The 15,502-nt window shown below is 46.4% G+C and overlaps 1 protein-coding gene across 1 annotated transcript in view; it reads left to right on the forward strand.

Moving 5' to 3' along the window:
- The window catches only part of spo11 (SPO11 initiator of meiotic double stranded breaks), a 59,014-nt gene that overhangs the window by 7,716 nt on the left and 35,796 nt on the right, over nt 1-15,502 (forward strand). Inside the window, exons 5-7 of the mRNA XM_067371248.1 lie at nt 8,560-8,668; nt 8,814-8,900; nt 9,227-9,263. Coding sequence (XP_067227349.1) covers nt 8,560-8,668; nt 8,814-8,900; nt 9,227-9,263 — 233 coding nt within the window. The remainder of the gene's footprint in view (nt 1-8,559; nt 8,669-8,813; nt 8,901-9,226; nt 9,264-15,502) is intronic.

A 15,502-nucleotide genomic window follows, 5' to 3' on the forward strand; every position in this document is an offset into this window, starting at 1 on the left:
GAGCTTCCGGGTCCGGGCGGCAACATCGGCTGTGAAACAGCGTTCCGCTGTAATTCCAATTGTTTGGTCTGCGATTTGGCCGGGTCCCGTGTGTGTGTGTTTACCACACTTCGTGACACTCCCTGTGTGTCTCATTCACAAAAGAGCTGTGAGTTTCCCCCTCTATTAGACTTTACAGACGAACCCTGCATCTGGGGAGATGGCATTTCGTCTGTGCGCTACTGGGTGTGGTCGTTCCCTGGTCCCTGCTGATGGGCACAATCGCTGTATCACGTGCTTGGGCGTTCAGCACGCTGAGGCCGCGTTTGTAGATGGTTCATGTTCTCATTGTGGGAACATGACTATCGCGGTGCTGAGGTCGAGACTCTCGTTCCTTGGTTCTCAGGGAGCGGGGGTCCCCTCCCCTATGCCCCGTGCGGCCGTTTTCTCTGGCTCCGGTCGGGGTGACGGTTCGTCGGCGTGTAGGCAGGGTGACTTGAGGGTCACGGTTAGGGCTTCCCCGCCGAGTGTTGCTCCGCGGGCCCCTGCCGCCTCTGCAGCACTGCAGCCAGTGGTGTTACCGCCGTGTCATGCCGGGCCCTCTTCGGAGCGTCCGGTATTGTCCTTCGGTGCACCTGCGGAGGACCAGATGTCGATCACGGTATCGGAAGGCGAGCATGAGTCCTCGGGAGAGGATGACTCTGCTGAGCCCCCGTCTCACAGGGTGGCGGCTGTGGCCGAGTCGGATCCTGAGTTGATGGCTGTGCTTTCCCGGGCTGCCGAGAGCGTCGGGCTCGTGTGGAACCCTCCACCCTGTCCCGGCCCCTCTCAGCTTGACGATTGGTACCTCGGGGCGGGTCGCGCTGGTCCTCAGCGTCCCGCCCCGATGCCTTTCTTCCCGGAGGTGCACGACGAGGTGACCAGGTCTTGGCGGACGCCGTATAGTGTTCGTTCGAGGCCAGGCCCCTCGTCCGCCTTCACCACCCTGGATGGCGGAGAGGCTAAAGGCTATACGGGAATCCCTCCAGTCGAACGGTCTGTAGCGATGCAGTTGTGCCCTACGGCCGCCGGCTGGCGTGGTGACCCGCGCCTTCCGTCCCGAGCCTGTAAGTTTTCTTCCTCTCTGACGGAGAAGGCTTATAGAGCTTGTGGGCAGGCCGCCTCCGCCCTGCATGCCATGGCCCTTTTGCAAGTGTATCAGGCAAAAGCGTTATCGGAAATGCCACAGGGTGGTCTTGACCAGCATCTGTTGGGGGAGTTGCGAGCTGCCACCGATCTCGCCCTCCGGGCGACTAAAGTGACAGCACGCTCCGTTGGTCAAGCGATGGCTACTATGGTAGTCCAGCAGCGCCATCTATGGCTAAACCTGGCTGACATGAGGGAGACCGATAAATATCGGTTCCTGGACTCCCCCGTGTCCCAGGCTGGCCTATTCGGCGACGCAGTAGAGAGCTTCGCCCAACAGTTTTCTGCTGCCCAGAAGCAGGCTGAGGCGATTAAACACGTCTTGCCCCGCCGGCCTGCTGCTGCCTCCACCCCGCCGGCGGCGCAACCTCAGCCTGCTCGTCGCCGAGGGCGCCCGGCCGCGTCGTCCTCCGCTCCCGCTAAGTTGGCCAAGCAGCAGCCTCCACCAGCCAAACAGCAGGGAGCCGGCGCCGGCCGGGGCGCCCAGCCCGCTCAAGCCAAGCCAGGTCGTAAGAGGTCGAGGAAGTCGCGATCCTGAAGCGGGCGACCTGGAGGAGGAAGTAGCAGCTCTTCAGGGGGGGATTCCATCTGCCCCTCCACTCCCGGGGGAGGGCCGGGAGAAACTTGTTGTATGTGTTCCGCCGCTGGCTCTCCGGAGTCCAGCAGCACCCACCTTTTCACAGAAAGAGCTGTTTCCCTTTCATCCTCCAGGTCACAAGAGGGCGCGGTTGTCAGGACCCGGGGCTCTGCCTTGGTGTCCGCAGCCCCCTCTCATTTCGCCAGTAGGGGGCGCCCCGATGGTGCAGGCCGTACCACGTGTACCGTCTCCCATCGTAGCTGTCACCCCGCAGAATCTGACTCCACTTCGGGCCGCTGTGCTGTCCGAGTCGAGTCCCAGTATTCTGCCTCGCTGCCCCACTCCCGGTGCGCCTGTGGTGCCCTTGGTCCCGCTCGTTCGGCGTCTGGAAGCCTGGTTAACGCTTCCCAGCCCGTCCCGCTGGCTCATCCGCACTATCAGTCTCGGCTATGCGATTCAGTTCGCCCGGCGTCCCCCGGTGTTCAGAGGTGTCCACTACACTCAGGTGTCACTGGACAGTGCTCCTGTTCTTCGGGCGGAGATTGCTGTCCTCCTGGCGAAGGGTGCAATCGAGCCGGTCCCTCCAGCCGATATGAAGTCAGGGTTTTACAGTCCCTACTTCATTGTACCGAAGAAAGGAGGTGGGTTACGGCCAATCTTGGATCTGCGAGTCCTGAATCGGTCCCTTCACAGGCTGCCATTCAAGATGTTGACGCAGAAACGCATTTTTCAATGCATCCGTCCCCAAGATTGGTTCGCAGCTATAGACCTGAAGGACGCGTACTTTCATGTCTCGATTCTGCCTCGTCACAGACCCTTCCTACGGTTTGCGTTCGAGGGTCGGGCATATCAGTACAAAGTCCTGCCCTTCAGAGGCTCCTGTGGCATATGGCATCCGCAGCCGCGGTCACGCCGCTCGGATTGCTTCATATGAGGCCGCTCCAACACTGACTCCACGGCCGGGTCCCGAGATGGGCGTGGCAACGTGGCACGTTCTGTGTTCCTGTGACACCGAGCTGTCGCCGTGCCCTCACTCGATGGTCAGACCCCTCGTTCCTGCGGGCAGGAGTTCCCCTCGAACAGGTGTCCAGGCACGCTGTGGTTCACACAGATGCCTCGACCTTAGGGTGGGGCACCACGTACAACGGGCATGCAGCCTCAGGTCTTTGGACGGGGCCTCAGCTGCATTGGCATATCAATTGCCTCGAGTTGCTGGCAGTTCGTCTTGCGCTGGGCCGCTTCAAGGAGCTGTTGACAGGCAAGCACGTTCTAGTCCGCTCAGACAACATCGCGACCGTAGCGTACATCAATCATCAAGGTGGTCTACGCTCCCGCCGCATGTCGCAACTCGCCCGCCATCTCTTGTTATGGAGTCAGAAGCATCTGAGGTCGCTTCGTGCCAGTCATGTCCCAGGTGTGCTCAACCGTGCAGCCGAAGAGCTTTCACGGCAGCCTCCACTTGCGGGCGAATGGAGACTCCATCCCCAGGTAGTCCAGCTGATTTGGCATTACTTCGGCGAGGCTCAGATAGATCTGTTTGCCTCCCAGGAGAATGCTCAGTGCCAGTGGTTCTATTCCCTGACCGCAGGTACTCTCGGCACGGATGCACTGGCACACAGTTGGCCCCGGGGTCTTCGCAAGTATGCGTTTCCCCCAGTGAGCCTTCTTGCTCAACTCTTGTGCAAAGTCAGGGAGGATGGGGAGCAGGTCTTGTTGGTGGCCCCTTATTGGCCCACCCGGACACGGTTTTCGGACCTGATGCTCCTCACGGCAGCCCCTCCCTGGCCCATTCCTCTGAGGAAGGATCTTCTGACTCAGAGAGGGGGCACCCTCTGGCACCCGCGTCCCGACCTGTGGAACCTCCACGTGTGGTCCCTGGACGGGATGCGGAGGTTCTAAATGATCTCCCGCAAGCGGTTGTAGACACTATCACTTCCGCTAGAGCTCCTTCCACTAGGAGTCTCTATGCGTTGAAGTGGAACCTGTTCGTTGAGTGGTGCTCTTCTCACCGAGAAGACCCCCGATCATGCTCGGTCAGATCCGTGCTTTCCTTCCTGCAGGAGGGTCTGGAGCGAAGGCTGTCTCCCTCCACCCTCAAAGTGTATGTTGCCGCCATTGCCGCACATCACAATGCAGTTGATGGGAAGTCCTTGGGGAAGCACGATCTGGTCGTCAGGTTCCTGAGGGGAGCGAGGAGACTGAATCCGCCTCGTCCCCCCTCCATACCCTCTTGGGATCTTTCCGTAGTTCTTTCATCCCTTCAGCATCATCCCTTCGAGCCCTTGCAATCAGTTGAGTTAAAAGTACTGTCCCTTAAGACCGTCCTCCTGGTTGCATTGGCCTCGCTCAAGAGGGTAGGGGACCTGCACGCATTTTCGGTCGACGAATCGTGCCTGGAATTCGGGCCTGGTGACTCTCACGTTATCCTGAGACCCCGGCCTGGATATGTGCCCAAGGTTCCTACCACTCCCTTTAGAGATCAGGTAGTGAACCTGCAAGCGCTGCCTTCGGAGGAGGCAGACCCAGCCCTGGCCCGTTTACGTGGATAGAACTCGAAGCTTTAGGACCTCAGATCAGCTCTTTGTCTGTTATGGAGGCCAGCAGAAAGGGAAGGCTGTCTCCAAGCAGAGGATGGCCCACTGGATTGTGGATGCCATCGCCCTGGCTTATGATTCCCAGGGCGTGCCTTGCCCGTTCGGGTTGAGAGCCCACTCCACCAGAGGAGTGGCCTCTTCCTGGGCGTTGGCTCAGGGCGCCTCGCTGACAGATATCTGTAGAGCTGCGGGCTGGGCGACACCAAACACGTTTGCTAGGTTTTATAGCTTACGTGTGGAACCGGTTTCTTCCCGTGTACTCGCTTCCACTAGCCGGTAGACGCGTTGAACCTGTTCTCTGTGTCGGCTTGCAATGCCATTCCCGCTCTCTGGGCTGGATACGTGCATTTTTGACTCCAGTCGTGTTCCCCGATCGGTGAACCCTGTCGAGTTCCTCCGCCTCCCCTTCGGCTCGGACATTGCGGAGTGTCTGATGCCAGACCAACATCCACCTTCGGTGTTGTCTGTTGGTTGGGTTCCATATGTTGTAATCCCTCTAGCGAGTGATTCCATATGTGCATGGTCCACGGTTACTCCCTACGATGAGTCCGTGTCTTCCCTTAGCAGAGTTCTGCTGTCACCTGTCAGATGAGTCTCCCCCTACTTAGGTGGGGCCATCCCAGGGACATGTATGCGTTCTGCCCTTCGGGCCAGGCCATATGTTCCACGTAAATTCCTTCCCCTCTGGGTGGGTAGTGGCTCCGCAGCGTCCCCTTTGGGTTCGCTTTCCCAGTGTAGTCTAGTTTACTTAGTGGGTATTTCGGAACAGCAGTAGACTTCCCGGCGTAAGCTCGCCCCCTTCTCCGTCCCCCTGGTGCGACGGGTGGCTAGAGCTTGCGCTGGGCACTGGAAGGGGTTCGTAACTGTGGCGTTTTATTTGGGATCCCAATTCGTCGGTCACTACTGACGTACGTCGAACGTGACCGACTGAAAGGGAACGTCTCGGTTACGTATGTAACCCTCGTTCCCTGAAGGAGGGAACGGAGACGTACGTCCCGTCACCACAGTTTCTGTACCCTCGCTGCAGTGCGGACACCAGTTGTCTCCTCAGCGAAAAACAGAGTGCGATTGCATCTCCTCCCCCTTTTATATGCCCCGGATGGGGAGGGGTGCGTTATGCAAATATCGCACGCCAATGTTCATTGGCTTGTTTTAGTTTTCTTGAAGCTGATAGGGGCTCTCTAGCGATATCCCAATTCGTCGGTCACTACTGACGTACGTCTCCGTTCCCTCCTTCAGGGAACGAGGGTTACATACGTAACCGAGACGTTAAGCTTGGTTTAGCTCTCTGTAAGAAATCATGTATTTATTCCATTTAGGTCCAGTAAAACTTACTTGGTGTAGCGACTCCACAATATAATTAATTTCAGAGCTGCATTACAGATGGTCATGCTCTTATGTTATCCCTTAATGCTTTAACATGAAGAAATCAGGGTGATATGATGATATGCTGGCTGAGATCAATCTATATTGTGTTTATTATTTTATCTGGCAGATATATCGGTGCCACTTAGTTATTAAAAACTGCAATAGAGAAATAACTTTGGTCCTGTGTGTGGTCCGATAGAAGGCGTCAGTATGATTTCTATGTGTGTATATATCGTGTCCTGGCCACACGACTGAGCGATCGAATGAACACAAGGGATTCAAATATTAGTCCTTTATTCTCAGCAAGTAGAAGCAGCTCTTTAAAAAAATTAACGTAATTACAGTCGTTTTTTCATCTGGTGAGTTGTATTTATTGTCATTGTACGCTCCTGAGCGTGACCTAAAACATGGCGGCGACTACCCAGAATGCAACGCGCAGTGACGTAGTTTGCCAAGCTCTATAAGTGAAGATGCAGAGATCTAGAGAGATCTGTTAGTGTTTAATGTTCTGTTTCTGTTGTCTGGGTTTTGTGAGGTTACCATTGTGCTGGAGAGTAGAGCCTGTGCTTCAGTCAGTGATGATCCAGAAACACTGATGTTATGCTGCATGTTGCTTTATTTAAAAGCAGTAACTGTGTAGTTGCTGATGCATTGATACAAAAGTTACATTTGCTCATGCATGTGCTGTTGTTAGCTAATGACTTACTGCAAGAGATTAACATTTTAAAGAAAAGGTTTCATAATATTAATTATCTGTAAAGAGCTTATTTGTAAGACATTTAAGAAAAAAATAGTTTTTGTTTGAACAGCCACTTTTGTTATTCAATTTAGCTCTAATTTTCAATTCAGTTTTTTGACAAGGGCAACAGGGATGTTCTGAGAACATTTCCAATGTAATATGGTTCCCCAAACGTTCAAAAAACATCCTGAATGTTCCCTGAAGGTCCACCAAATAACATCTCCCAAATCTGAAAAGAACTCCACATCGTGACCGTCTCTGAACGTACTGGGAACGTTACAAGGTAACGTAATGTTCTGGGAACGTAAAATTTCTAGCGGGGATCCAGTCTTTGCTTGGGCTGAACGTATTTAATGTCTTGTGCATGTGTGTTTGGGAATTGTCAGAAACAATGACATTCTAATTTAAGTTTTAGGGTAGTAAAGCTTCTATTAAAGACATATAATTTTGCCAAAATAAGACCTTTTTACTTTAAAATCAGTGCAATATGCATATCATCACGCTTAACACTGAGAATTTGAATTACTGGAATATGATGATCAGGTGTGGGCAGTGTTGCTTGTTGCTGTAATTAAATTACTTATCCACTGCAAAAGTAAAGTAAGGGATTACTGTTCATTTTTAGGTAATTTAATTACAGTTACTTATAATGTACTTGCATTACATACTGTAAATTAGTTCAACAGTTCTGTATAAATCAATATTGAATTTAAAATCTAAATTTGTCATCTAAAGGTAAAAGTGAACGCTGCCTTTTTAAAATCGTTAGCTGTAGTGCAGTTGAGTGCATCAGTTGGCTGTGTAGTCGCTGTCTGAAGATGTCGGCAGAAGTGAGTGACTGTTTTGCAGAATGGAAATAGCAGTTACTTCACTTTTTTGACACAGGTAGGCAAGAACATAACGGAAAAATTAAAGCTATGTCCTAGGGAGGAAAAACCACTCGCGTGCTTTCTGAGAGACAGTTTTCAGTCAGTGCGCTCTCAACCAAAGCGCACACACATAACCGCCTCTCGCGAGTGTCAGATTTTCGCAGTTTATTACACTTAAACATTCAAATACACACATAGTTATGTTAAAATGCCTGTCTTGTCGTATATTTGCATTGGTTATGTGAATGTGAACAGCACATGTAACAGCATATTGTCTCCGTCTATTAGGTATTAGTGATAGCAGCCTTTAAAAAATGCTACTGTCTATTATTGACTGTCTGTATTATAAATGATAATCAAACAACAAAAGAAAAGCTTTAATAAGGATTAATCTATATTTAATTCATACAGTTATGACTATGCAGAGTTATTTTAAATTTGATTATTCAACTTCTGTGGTATTTTTACTTGATACTGTTAGACCTACCTGAAAAAAAAAAAAAATAGGCCTATAGTATTGTTTTATTTGTATCTTTAAATATTCTTACCGTGGTATCAACTTTTGCACTTTTGGTTGTGTCAGTACCGACAACGTTGATTATGTAATTAGTAATTAGTAATTAATTACTTTTTTTGAAGTAACTTACCCAACACTGGGTGTGGGTCGGGTGCAGATATTTAAATCGGAGAAAATCATAGTGTGGCTGGGTTGTTGGCGGATGACCAATTTTTAAAAGCGGATTCTTGTGATGTTTGAGCTGATCGGCACATCACCTACACAAATACATGTGTAAAAGTACAAAAAATCCATCTTCCATGCTTGCATGCGTACAAATTATAAAAGAATGAGTAAAATGGTGTTTAAAATAGTTTTAGATGGAGTTCAGCATGTTATACTGCAGGACTATAATTTGGCAAGTTTTTTCTCCAGCACCTTTTAGATATTACCTGTTTCATGTCTAAATATCTAAAGGGTTAGTTCACCAAAAAAATTAAAAGGATGGCTTGAGGGTGAGTAAATTATGGGATAATTTTCATTTTTGGGTGAACTAACCCTTTAACATTTTTGTCAGCTTTTGCAGACCACTTCATTCAAACCACCTGTGGAAATAAGTGATGATGTGATTATAAATCAGCAAACCGCATCATAAATCATCTGATATTTGGAGCAGGTGGAACCTTTGATTTTTATGACGTGATTTGTCAAGGGCACCTGCGCACTGAAATGTTTTCTCTTCTATCCATCAGGGACATATACTATAATGATCCACAGCTGTTTGGGACACAGAGGACCTTGGATTCCATCGTGGATGACGTTTCGTGCTTGCTCAAGGTTCCTCGTAGGAGTCTGCATGTTGTATGTGCATATGGCTGTAGTGTGTAATATAGACTTTTATACACTCACACAAAAGCAAAAATAATAAAGTCAGTGTTATTTATTATTTAACCTTTACATATGCACTAAAGAGATTGTAAATAATTTCTTTTAATAATCCTCGCAGCTTGCAACATCCAAAGGCTTTATCTCAGGTGATCTGTGTTATTTGGAGGAAGATGGCACAAAGGTGGACTGCAATTCCAACTCCACAGTGAGTCCAGATCGCCAGCCAACCTTTCCGTAAAGCTCACTTAATGCTCATTGTATGCCAGAGCATGATTCATATAATCCCCTTCTGGCCAAAGCCGTTCATCTGTAATTTGACCCGCAACATTTTGACTGTATCTGTCAAACAATCACATCAGTATAACTCAAAAGCTGTTCCACTTGACCACTGGTCTGACACACCATTCTGAATCTACTCAGTCATTTTGTCTCTTTGAAGTTATGACTTTATTTTTTCCATACAAGTTTTTTCCATTTTTGCTGTGAAATGATTTGAAATGTTTTCATAATTCTCTCATTTTTTCTTCCCAGGCTGTCCCTGTGTCTTCCAATGTTAATGGAATCAGAAGTATCCTTCCTGTTTACTTAAACCATGTAAAAGGAACGCCACCCTAATCCCTAGTCAAGTCAAGTCACTTTTATTTATATAGCGCTTTATACAATACAGATTGTTTCAAAATAGCTTCACATTAATAAACAGGAAAATCTCAGAATCAGTGATGCAAACTTCATCATATATAAGACGAATTCAAATTCTGCTGTAAAGCAACTTTTAAAAAGACAATAGTGTCATTATACAGCTTGAGTCAGTTCAATGTTGATTTAATTCAGTTCAATAACAGGGTCGATGGTGCAAAATTCAGTCTTTTTTTTTTTTTTTTCAGTTTAGGTTTTAGTCATTTTTAGGGTTTCCCCCTAATAGTCGACTTGGTCGACTGAGACTTTATTAGCCAGTTAAAAAAAACTTCACAGGAAGTGGCGAAGTCACATAGTCCGTGAGGGATAGATCGTTAACGGCAGGAAATCCAAACATTCGTCTATCATTCATTGAACCCAAATATGACTATCACTTGAAACATGTAAGTAGTAGCAGATTATGTAATCCATATGAAACCTGCATATAGGCGCGTCCACTTCTGCAGAGATGACCAGTCAGCATCGTCGAAAACACAGAAAACATTATCAGTAAATTATTAAAAATGACAGTCTCCATATGTTTTTTCATGTCACACTCACAATCATTACGTTTGCCGGTGCGCTGTGCCAAGCTTCACACGCTTGAGCTTGAGCTGATTATCAATTAAAGGCTTGTTATGATTAATAGATTATTAATATAAATGCACAATTAGTCAACTAAACGCTTAAATGAACGACTAATAGTCGACTATAAAAATCTTAAGTCGAGGGCAGCCCTAGTCATTTCTCAAAATATTTTCTTATGTAACTATCAATTGAAACTATAGAACTTCTTTTATTTTTGTACACTGAGTAAAAACAAAATGTTGTGCTTTTTGTAAAATAAAGAAGACTAACATGATGCGCGATCTTTCGTCTCCCTCTGAACAAAGTCCAATCTGATAGTTCTCAGAAAATGAAGTATAACTTGGTGAATACTAATGACACAAAAATGAGTCTTATGTTGAAAGAAACATTGTTTTAAATTGTGTAAGTCAAATCAAAAACAATTGTTCTCTTTTTGTGTAATCTGAATGAAAAGAGCCATGCCAGACATCCGTGATACAGCTCATTATCCACTAATTAGGCCACACCCACGGAGCGAGCATTATTCATAATATTTATTATTATTATTCAGACGCAAATTCTGAGGCAATACATGTATATATCGTCGCAATCGTGTATTTATTATCTTCAAAAGTGTTTTTCTGCATGTTATAACCATGGTTAGCAATCTCTGGAAGCCTCTGTTGTTAGTTCCTGGTATGTCACATGGTATGCCTGTTCTTCACTGAGTCATTTGTAGACTAAAGGTGCACAGAGCGCCCTCTGGCTGCAAGTATGAATTGAAAACACAGTATCCAGCACTTATAGTGATGACAATAAATATTGAATAAATATTACCCTGTATAGAAAATTGACATAAACAATATTTATCCAAATGTGCATGCTTTTAAGCTAAAAGCCTATATGAAATGCCATAGAGGTAACATGAATGTTCAGACGCTTTGCATCACAGAAATACATTATATTTTAACCCTCTGGAGTCTGAGGCTGATTTGGGGCTTGGAGAAGTTTTGACATGCCCTGACATTTGTGCTTTTTTCATTTGTTCATAAACATATTAATGACAAAAGTGTCATTACACTGTATTCAGCACAAACTAGGCTACAATAATATGTGAGGAACATGTATGTACATGTTTGTGTTTTTGAAGGAATAACATTTATGCGTGGTTATTGAAAAAACAAAAAACTTGAGTCACTGAAATAAGGCCAAAAAAAAGTATATTAAATCTGTGTTCACAAGACTTTTGGGTATTGGAGGTTGTAAACTAGAGTTTTTGCTTCAAAATTATGTAAAAATTATGCTGCCTACTCCTTCATATAAAACAATATATTGATTTAGGTTTTGTAAGACACTTTTTGCCAAGAAACACAGTATGCGAGGAGGCGTGAATCACCACTGAAAATGGGCCATTCTCACCTGAGAAGACAAAAGAATTGGATAGTAATGAGCTGAAATGACTTGCATATTAATGAGGCATTTCAGTCAGGTAGGCTGTGAAAAAAACCTTCTGTGATGTCTCAAGCTCATTATGATATATGAAATATACAGAAAAATATTATTACAATATAAAGTAATGATTTTATATTATACTTTAAAATATAATGTATTTCTGTGATGCAAAGAGTCTGAATATAGACTTTTAGTTTAAAAGCATGCACATTTGGAGAAATATTGGATTCTCATATGTTTATGTCAATTTTCTATACAGAGGAGTTATTTTTATTTAATATTCACTGTCATTACTATGAGCGCTGGTGTTTTCAATTCATCCTTGAAGTCGGAGGGCGCTCTGTGCATTTTTAGTCCACAAATTCATCTAAAAGAAGAAGAGGCTATTCCATGAATGGAGTTTCCAATTCATACAGCAGCAGGAGGGCGCTAAAGAAACAAAAACTCATCCAAAATTCATCCATAGAAGAAAAGTAAACAGGAACTAACTGAATGTCTTATACAGATCGCTAACCATGACTTTTACATCCAGATAAACACTTTTCAAGACAATAAATACACGATTGAGACGATGAATGCATGTATTGCCTCTGAATTTGCGTCTGAATAGCACTGGCTCCGTGGGCGTGGCCGCATTAGCAGATAATGAGCTGAATCACGGATTTCTGACATGGCTCTCTTTTCATACAGATTACATAAACACAGAAGGTTTGTTTTCGATTTGACTTACATGATTTAAAACCTGACATCTTAACGTTTTTTTTAGACATAAGTTAAATTTTTCTGTGATTAGTATTCACTAAGTTACAGTTAATTTTCTGAGAACTATCAGATTGGACTTCGTTCAGAGGGAGAGGAGAGATCACGCATCATGTTAGTTTTCTTTATTTTACAAAAAGCACAACATTTTGTTTTTACTTTGAGTGTATATAAATAAAAGAAGATATTCTATAGTTTCAATTGATATATTACTTATGTCTCTATGACAAAAAATGACGGAGTATTTTAAGTCTGTTTTGCTGCAATGTGAAAAAAAACCTGCAAAACTCGCCGGCGCGTTTTCAGACCTCAGAGTGTTAAATTATATAATAGAAAACCATTATTTTAAATGGTAATAATATTTCACAGTATTGCTGTTTTTTTCTGTATGTTTGATATACAGCATGATGAGCTTGAGACATGTTCACAGAGGGTTTTTTTTCACATAGTCTGCCTGACTAAAAGGGCTCATTATGTGGGCCATTATGCAGGTCATTATGCAGGTCTTTGTCTTCTGAGGTGTGAATCACAGCAATATTCATGATGATTCATGTCTCCATGCTGTTACACACAGAAGGGGACGGAGACACAGGTAATAGTTAAGATGTGTTCATTAAAGAACCAGAGGATGAATGGCAGAAAGCAGGTGAGTAAATGGCAAATTTGTGACTGGAGCGGTGACTGGTTTCTTATCTTTTCCCAGGGAACGGGGATGCAAGCAGACGTGGAGCAGACAGGACACGATGACACTCACTGGAGACACGGAGACACTAGGAGTCAAAGAGAACACTGGAGACAGGTAAGCAGGCATTAAAGGAGTCCTTAAGGTAAGCATAACAGGTAGGTATGCATTAACGTTATGTAGTGCTGCTGATGGTGACTGTGATGAGTGTCAGGTGGCGCTTGTTAATACTCAGGGGAGGGAGTGCATTGTGATTGGTTGAGTGAAGAGCCTGGCGTGTCTGTGACACCCCCTGCAGCGTGGAGCTGGATGGTAAGGATGTCTGGCATGGAAGTCATCGAGAAGGCTGGGATCGAGAATATCATTCCTGGGGAACCATGACCGCTCTTCAGACCGTAGCCTTCCCAGTCGACCAAGTACTCCAGGTGACCACCACGGCGCCGGGAGTCCAAGATGTCGTTAACTGTATAGGCCGCTCCTTCGTCCTCGATGAGTGGAAGGGGGGATTCCTTGGCTTCGCCAGGCTCTGTGGAGGGAAGAACAGAAGGATAGTGAGATTTCAGCAGTGAAACGTGGAAAACTGTGTGAATTTTATACTCAGGAGGGAGCTGCAGGTGATAGGTGACAAGGTTGATCCTCCGAGTGATGGTGAAGGGGCCAATGAAGCTAGGACTGAGCTTCCTACAGGGCAGGCGCATCCTGATGTCCCGGGTCGAAAAGCCAGACCTTCTGTCCTGGCTGGTAATCGGGTGCTTGGGAACACCAAAGGTCCGCTGTCGTCCTGCGCTTGTGTAGGGCCCGCTGGAGTTGGAGATGAGCTGAGTCCCAGACCCTCTCGCTCTCCCGGAACCAGTAATCTACTGCAGGGACGTCTGATGGCTCCCCATCCCAGGGGAACAGTGGGGGTTGGAAACCGAGTACGCATTGAAACGTAGTAAGACCTGTGGTGGACTGATGTAGAAAGTTCTGGGTGTACTCTGCCAAACCCAGAAACTGGTTCCAGGAGTCCTGCTGGCCGTGACAGAAGGTATGTAGGAAACGGCCGATCTCCTGGATCTTCCTCTCTGTCTGCCCATTCGTCTGGGAATGGTAGCCAGAAGAGAGACTTATGGTCACACCTAGGAGCTTGAAGAACGATTTCCATACTCAGGAGATGAATTGTGATCCACGGTCAGATACAATATTTTCGGGCAGTCCATAATATCTGAACACATTGTTGAACAAGATCTCTGCAGTCTCCATAGCCGTTGGTAGTCCAGGCAAGGGAATTAATCGACATGACTTGGAGAATCGATCCACTACCACCAATACACAGGTGCAACCGTTGGAATTTGGAAGATCTGTTATAAAGTCTACTCCTAGGTGTTACCAGGGGAGGTTGGGAACGGGCAGAAGTTGGAGCTTCCCGGAGGGAAGATGTCGCGGGGTCTTGGAGATGGCACATTCCCGGCACCCCTGTACGTACCTCCTGATGTCGGATGCCATATTGGGCCACCAGAAGCGCTGTTTAAGCAGCCAGAGGGTTTCATTGACCCCTGGTGGCCAGTTCCCAGTGAAGAATGTGTGGAGTGAATGAGGGGAGTGCGCCATGTCCGTGGGATATACTGCAATCCCTGGGGGCAACCCGGTGGGGCGTTGGTGGAGGCACTCGGCTCGGGGAGTGTTTCAGCAGACCAAGTGATGGGGCTGACCAAAAGGTTCCCGGAGATGATTGGTTCTGGATCGCCGGAAGTTTCTTCAGGGCTTTCACATTCTTTGATCCAGGGAGGTATGAGATGGTGAACTTGAACCTTGTGAAGAACAACGCCCATCTTGCTTGGCAGGGATTTAGTTCTTTAATGTCCCGTAGATACTCGAGGTTCTTATGGTCTGTAAGAACCGTAAATGGGTGATTAGCTCCATCGAGCCAATGCCTCCACTCCTACAGTGGAGGCATTGGCCGTTAACAGCCATAACAGTTTTATTACCGACCGAGGTGGAGATACTGGGTCTCATCCGGGAATCCAAGTCTACTACCTGTTGGCTTGACCCTTTACCAACTCACTTAGTCAAAGCCTGCATACCATCATTATCTACACTAATCACTAAAATTATTCACTGTTCACTTGCTTCTGGCTCTGTACCCTCCTCTTTCAAATCTGCTATTATTTCCCCAATCCTTAAGAAACCAGGGGCTGATCCATCTAACCTAGATAATTACCGTCCAATTTCTAACTTGCCATTCATCTCTAAAATCCTGGAAAAATGTGTTGCAACACAGGTCTATGACCATCTTTCCAATAATAAACTGTTTGAGCTTTTTCAATCCGGCTTCCGTCCTCACCACAGTACAGAGACAGCTCTTGTGAAAATCACTAACGACTTGTTGTTGGCAGCTGACTCTGGTTTATTAACCATACTTGTCCTTCTCGACCTGAGTGCAGCCTTTGATACCATCTCGCACAAGATACTCCTTGACAGGTTAGTTTCTATTGGGAACACTGGCACACCCCTGTCCTGGTTTATATCGTACCTCTCTGGTCGCACCCAGTTTGTCCAATTAAAGCATTTCAGATCGAGATCATCTACAGTCACTTCTGGTGTTCCTCAGGGTTCTGTTTTGGGCCCACTCTTATTCATTATCTATCTACTCCCACTTGGTCACATTTTCAGGAAATATGGTATTCACTTTC

Source organism: Chanodichthys erythropterus, chromosome 20 (assembly GCF_024489055.1).
Source record: "Chanodichthys erythropterus isolate Z2021 chromosome 20, ASM2448905v1, whole genome shotgun sequence".
Classification (NCBI taxonomy): Eukaryota; Metazoa; Chordata; class Actinopteri; order Cypriniformes; family Xenocyprididae; genus Chanodichthys; species Chanodichthys erythropterus.